General features: G+C 39.9%; 1 protein-coding gene across 1 annotated transcript in view; it reads right to left on the bottom strand.

Annotated features, from left to right (window-relative positions):
* The window catches only part of LOC132181882 (agamous-like MADS-box protein MADS1), a 4,003-nt gene extending 3,107 nt beyond the window's left edge, over window positions 1-896 (bottom strand). The window contains exon 1 of the mRNA XM_059595112.1: window positions 881-896. Coding sequence (XP_059451095.1) covers window positions 881-896 — 16 coding nt within the window. The remainder of the gene's footprint in view (window positions 1-880) is intronic.
* Between the last annotated feature and the right edge of the window lie 6,359 nt (window positions 897-7,255).

The following is a 7,255-nucleotide window of genomic DNA, read 5'->3' as shown; positions in this document are numbered from 1 at the left end:
ATGGCTTTTCAAAACAATGAGAATTTGAGAATAACTATAGAAGATAATAAAAATTTTAATTTGATAATCAAATTGGGTTGTAGCAACCCTTTTTATAGAGCTGCTCCATCAAGTAATGATGAGAATAGACTATGTTATAAAATACAATAATTCTGAGACTTGAAGTAATTAAGATAATCCAAGCTATGTCGGATTGTGATGCAAGTTTACTTGCAAATTTACTAGTTTAGAATGATCATCTCATGCATATTTTAGTACTAGACTGGCCTCTCAATCCGGCTAATCAAACCTCCTCCTTTTTTGGTTTACTTTTTCTTTGGAAATAAATAAGTTTATATTTCACGAACAGGAAATTACACACACAGACTTGTTTGGTGTTCCTCTTTTGGGTAGTAATTTGGGAGACAAATTATAGCTTCCATAATCCAAGTTCATCCCTCTTTCCATAGCTTCATTTAGTTTTGGTTATTTTCTTTAGGGAAATTTCTTGTCTTTTATATACTCTTCTTCTTTGTACAGTTACAATGTGGTATTGATGAGTCGTACAAGTTATCTGTTCTTGTATCTGGGAAGCCTGTTTTTGTGTATCTCAAAGTGGGCGCAACTAATCCTTTTTCTGTTGCTTAGCTCCATATGAAGTTTAATTTCTTAAGGAACATTGTTGTTTTCTCATGCTACTTTTGAGACTTATTCACTTAAAAATGTGTAATGAACTCTGTTTCAGACCTTTTAATATATTTGCGGTGGATTGTGTGGGAAGGAGTGGAGGTTTGGCTTTATTATGGTTGGCCGATATGGGTATTGAAATTCAAAACTACAGTCGATGGCATATTAATGCAACAGTTTGTCCCTCCTCAACCGAACCGCCGTGGAAACTTACCGATTTTTATGGCCATCTAGATCCGAGTAAGAGGGGGGAATCATGGAGTTTGTTGCGATACATTGCTAGAATGGAACCTGGCCCTTGGTTGTGCATAGGTGACTTCAACGAGATTATAAGCCTTAATGAAAAATTTTGTGGGAATGGACGTCAAAGAAGTCTAATGGAAGCTTTCCAAAGGGCTTTGGAGGATTGTGAACTCTCGGATTTGGGCTATAGGGGTCCCAAGTACACATGGAGTAATTGTAGGGAGGGACCGGATTTTACGAAGGAAAGGCTTGATCGAGCGGTAGCTAACCGAGAATGGTGTGGCAAATTTCATGGGGCAGAACTAGTGATTGGGGCAGCTGTATGGTCAGATCATTTCCCACTTCTCTTGACATTAAGCAATTATGGGAGGAGACAGAAGGGTCGTAGGAACTTCAAATATGAGGCTGGTTGGGAGCTTGATGGTAAGTCCAAACTATTATTCAGAATTCTTGGAAGGCACAACCCATTATTTCTACCTTGCAGCATGTCAACCCATGGCCTTTTATACAAAGCAAAATGATGTGCTGTACCAAAGCTTTGCTTAAATGGCGAAATGATGAGAGGGGATTGCCGGGTACAACTCTAAGGGACCAGTACAATAAACTAGCAATGGAGCAAGGGCTGAATGAGATACCAGATTTGGAACCAGCAGATACAACAAGGAATATTCTGAAAATGTTATTAGAACAAGATGAATTAAAGTGGCGCCAACGAGCTAAAGTAAATTGGCTGTCATTTGGAGATAAAAATTTGAAGTATTTTCATGCTTGCGCGAATTTTAAAAGAAAAGCTACTAAAATCGTTTTTATTGTTGATGAAAGTGGAGAAAAATGGACGACCCAAGAAAAGATGGGTGATGCATTTGCGGATTATTTTGATAGTCTTTTCAAGACCGGTGGAATGGGGGATTTTGATATATGCTTGGAAGGCTTAGAGGGGAGGGTGACGGATGACATGAAGGAGACTCTAGGGAGGCCTTTCCTAGAAAGCGAGATTAAGGACGCCTTATTCCAAATGGCTCCTCTAAAAGCTCCCGGGTCGGATGGGTATAATGCGGGCTTTTTCCAAAAACATTGGGACGTCGTTGGAACCGAGGTTTGAAAAGCTATTCTTTTTTCTCTCAATAATGTTGTCGTTGGTAGCAAATTGAATTCTACATTTATAGCTCTCATTCCCAAGAATAAAAATCCCTCATGCGTTTCGGATTTTCGCCCCATAAGTTTGTGTAATGTTTTATATAAGATTATATCAAAGGTACTTGCGAATCGGCTGAAATTGATTTTACCACTTATTATCTCTCAAAACCAAAGTGCATTCATCAAGGGAAGGTTAATGACTGACAACATTTTGGTTGCTTATGAGACCCTCCACACAATGCAATCTAGAATAGGGGGAAAAAGGGATATATGGCGGTTAAAATTGATATGAGCAAGGCCTATGATCGGGTGGAGTGGGGATTTTTGGAGGCGGTAATGTGCAAAATGGGGTTTGCACCCAGTTGGATCAAATTGATCATGGAGTGTGTAACCACGACGAATTTTGAAGTATTGGTTAACGGCGTCCCTACAAGAAAAATTGTCCCAACCCGAGGCAATCGGCAAGGCAACCCCCTTTCACCGTATTTGTTTTTGATTTGTGCTGAGGCATTGAGTTCTTTACTTGGCAAAGTGGATAGGGAAGGTGTGTTGACTGGAGTTCCCACCTCTAAGAGGGGACCTCGCATCAACCATTTATTTTTTGCTAATGATTGTTTACTATTTTGTAGAGCTGACCTGGAACATTGGGAAAAATTGTTTACCATTCTCAGAATCTATGAAGAAACTTCAGGACAAAAATTGAATGCATCTAAGACGGCTATCTATTTTAGTCGGAATACTATGTCAGCACATCGACGACATATCCAGGAAGCCTCTGGTGTCCCAAGTTCACAGAGGTACGAGACATATTTGGGCCTCCTGGCTTTGGTGGGGAAATCTCGGACAAAAGCTTTCAAAGGGATACTTGATAAAATCTGGAAGAAACTCCAAGATTGGAAGTTAAAACTCCTTTCTCAAGCGAGGAGGGAGATTATGCTCAAGGCGGTGGTCCAAGCAATACCGACGTATTGCATGAGTGTATTCAAGCTTCCCAAAATTTTGTGCGACAAAATTAACTCCCTAATGCAGCAATTTTGGTGGGGGGAATCAAAGATTCCATGGATATCTTGGAGCAAAGTGGGTTTGTCAAAAGCTCAAGGAGGTTTGGGCTTTCGGGATTTCCTATGTTTCAATAAGGCCCTTCTTGCGAAACAATGTTGGCGATTATGGAATATGGCCGAGAGTTTGGTGGCCACGGTTTTGAGGGCTAAATATTTTGCAAATGGAACAATTCTTGAGGCCAAATTGGGCTCTAAACCCTCCTTTGCATGGCGGAGCATTTTGGGTTCGTGTGACCTTCTCAAGGAGGGTTTGTATCGACGGATTGACAACGGAGAATCTACACGAATTTGGGGAGACAAATGGATTCCCATTCCGTCCACTTTTTCTATTCATACACCTCCCCGGGTGTTGGACGCCAATACAAAGGTAAGTGCTCTTATTGACAGAGACACGTATGGGTGGAATACAAGCCTGCTGAAGGCTATCTTTAATTCGGTTGAAGTTGAAGCTATTTTATTAGTCCCTTTGAGTAGCACTAACTGATCTGATAGGGTGATCTAGCGAGGTAATGCTAATGGTCAGTTCACAGTGAAATCAGCGTATCATTTGGCCAAGGAACTGGAGTTTCTCAAGCAGGCAGGGAGCTCACATGGGGGGAAAATGTGTGATCTGTTGAAGTCAATTTGGAAGGTGGCGTACCCAAATGTGGAGAAACATTTTTTGTGGAAGGCATGTAAGGAGATTCTCCCCACCAAGGCCAACCTACTTAGGGCAGCATGTTCTTCCAGATGATTTGTGCCCAATCTGTGGACTACAAGCAGAAACTGGATACCATATCCTATGGGATTGCCCCTCGGCACGGGATGTATGAGGAACAAGTCTAAAAAAATTTCAAAAGCTGGTACTGGAGGGCCCAACCTTTAGACAGGTGGTGGAACTGGTGGCGAAGAGGTGTGATGGAGAGGAGCTGGGTCTCTTTGCTGGGATCGCACGACGCGTCTGGTTACGGCGAAAAGTCTTTGTGCATGAAAGCAAATTTTCCCACCCAAGTGCATTGGTATAGCAGGCTTTGCAGGCTCACACTGATTATTTGGACGTAAATTCCCCAAATCCATCTTCTCCCCGAGAGATAGTTGAGGCTTCCAGCTGGATTGTTCCGCCTGAGGGTTTTATCAAAATCAACTGGGACACGGCGATTTGTTCCAAGCAAGGAGTGGTGGGTATGGGTGATGTGGTTCGTAACGAACGAGGGCAGGTGTTGGCTGTACGAAGCTTGATTAAACCAGGCAGGCTCTCCCTTCTAGCAGTTGAGGCGTGGGCCGGAGGGCAAGCTCTAATATTTGGCAAAGATATGGACTGAGGAAGATCATCTTGGAAGGGGACTTGAAGCTCATGGTGGATGCTGTTAATGGCAGAGATGCTAGTGGGAGGGATATTGGTCATTTGATTGAAGACATGTATATTATGCTACAACCCTTCACTGATTGGAAGGTGATGGCGGTTTGAAGATCTGCAAATCAAGCGGCCCATGAGGTAGCACGGATGGCCATTCGGGCGAACACAGCAAGGACACGGCATTTTGCATATCCTGATTGTATTCATGAGCTTATTATAGGGGAGACTCCTTCCTCTAATAATGTTTGAGTAATAAAAGTCCTACTTATTCAAAAAAAAAAAAAATTCATTTGCATACCAAATAATCATTTAATAATAATTTAATTGCATGCAATTACGAATCTAATAATAGAGTACAAATTCTAATTAACATATCATAAATGCATTTAATTAAATTCAATTACATATCAATTTATTAAGTCATTCTACCCTATATTAAATGCATATCAAAAGTCTTTAAGGGTAGCTCAATCGACTGTGGACCACGCCTCATGAAGCGGTGGTCAATAGTTCGAATCTCCCATCTTCATTCCTTTGTGTGGACATGTCAAAAAAAAAAAAAATGCATATAAAAAAAATTATTGAATATCAATTTAATAAGCCATAATTCTCGGCTCTTGGGCTCCAAAAAACTCTAGCCTCTCTCTAGTCCCTCTCCAGTGAGACCCTGAATCCTCCCCGCTTGTTTTGTTATTTCTTTCATTTTCTTTGCTATAGTTTGATTTTGGAACTCATTAGCTTCTCCTCACGCTTTGGTTTTGTCGATATTTTGATGGGAAACTTAGATCAGCTCCTTGTGCTGCTGATCTACTCTTTTGCTGCTGGCCCAAGCCCTATACATGCCACTACACACTTCTCCCCGGTGCCATTATGCTCTGTAGTCACCAGACTTTTTCTCTCTTCTTTTTGGCAAGCGCCGAATGTGGTTTGTGCAAGCCAGAGTATGGATCGTGTGGATCTCACGCGCTTTACGTGTGAGCCTCACGAGCCGAGTTTTCTCTGCCATTTTCTTGCTGGACCTTGCCATTGATGCTGGTTTTCTTTGTTTAGGTCTTGTTTTGTTGTGTTATCTTGACCTTTGTGCTGATGAGGGATAGTTTCGATGCAAGGAGTTTGTCTCACGGCCGGGTCAATAAATTTTTTTTTTTTTTTAGCGATGAGACCTACTCATGTATTTAGATCTAGTTTGCCTAGAGCAGATCTACCCCTTAAATGAAGTGTGCACATGGGTTGGATCGGAGGAGGTATATATGTTTTTGAATGTTAGATTTTCAGTGTATCTACGATGTTGTACTCTTCATACTTTTTTGGCTATTTTTCTCTTTAAGAGCTTCAAGCTCTTGATCTCTTATTATGGAATGAAAATAAAAATAAAAATAAAATTCCCTAAAAAAAAAAGAAGTCATAATTCTAGCATTTTGGAATATCAATTTAAATCATTTCATATGCATATCAATTTAATAAGAAAAGTACCGATCGGTTGGAGGATGAGGAGTGGCAGCAAGATCGAGAAAGAATACACCTAGATTGGAGGAGCGGCGCTGCCGGAGGTGAGAGAGAGCTGATTAGAGAGAGAGAGAGATCACTGAGTGAGAGAGAGCTAAGTGAGAGAAAGAGAGTTGTGTGAGGGAGATCAAGGGAGAGGGGGATCGGGTGGCCGGGCTTCTGCGTAGATTGAGGGATGGGGGATGTTTTTTACTGAGTGGGTACATGCACTATTGCAACGTTCCAATTCAGTAGGGACGTGCGCTGTTCAAACGACCCCTCTCCTTGAGGGGTCGTTTTACTATTGAAATGCCCTCTGGTAACGACCACATTCGAGAACGTTCCAAAGTCATCATTTTTTTGTAGTCCCGGTTTGTCTTATTTGAAGGGCAAAATCGTCGTCTAAAAAATTAAAATGATAATTTTATCCTTATAAATAAAACCAACTAAATTCTCTATTCAAATGAACCGCAGAGAATCCTTGTCATCCAAAATATGCCCAAAGATAGTTTGAATTATAACATAAGAGAGTATGCAGTGATAACTCCTAACATCCCCTTATTATTAGTCATTTTCAAATAAGACTTCTTCCCCAGCCGATGCTTGTTGTCTTTGCACAGAGGATCCTCTTCACCCCTTCCCACTATTGTCTATTCATATGTTTTTATGCGACACTGCCAAACATAATAGACTTCTCCTGTAACTGAAATTGACTTTTACGTAAAGATTATTTTTCTTTTGTTCAGGAGAAGATGCCCATGTCATAGGATACGTAATAGTATTGGTTTTCATAAACTAGCTAGCAAAATTTATTTATTACTTTTTTTTTTTTTTTTTTTGTGAGAAATGCTATAGTACAATAAAAATAGAATTTTTTGCTTATAAAAGTTCTAGGTAACAAGAGGCTATAGGCCTCCATCCGTAGTTACTGTGAATCCACCCACTGATGAAGCTTGTGGGCTCTTGCCAACTTGAACTTTTATGGGTCCAAAATGATCTTTTTATTGCATTATAGCACATTTCTTTTCCCATATGGTAGAACTTGAAATACAATCCATCAATTTATTATTAGCCAACTTATTCAATTAGAAAAAAAAAAAAAAAAATTATTATTAGCCAAAAACATTCACAATTAACTAGTAAAGACCGAGTTAGATTTTTTTTTTCTTTTTTTTTTTTCAAAAAAAAGAAGGAGGATCCAATTAGTGGAATAAAATACTTTAAGATGTGGTAGTAAAAAATAATTCGTAGATTAAAAAATCAAGAACTGATTTTGTAAATAAATAAATAACATGAGAAATGCTATTTATCTTTCTTCGGTCAATCT

This window comes from Corylus avellana, chromosome ca5 (assembly GCF_901000735.1).
Source record: "Corylus avellana chromosome ca5, CavTom2PMs-1.0".
Classification (NCBI taxonomy): Eukaryota; Viridiplantae; Streptophyta; class Magnoliopsida; order Fagales; family Betulaceae; genus Corylus; species Corylus avellana.
This window is presented reverse-complemented; position numbering and strand designations above follow the sequence as displayed.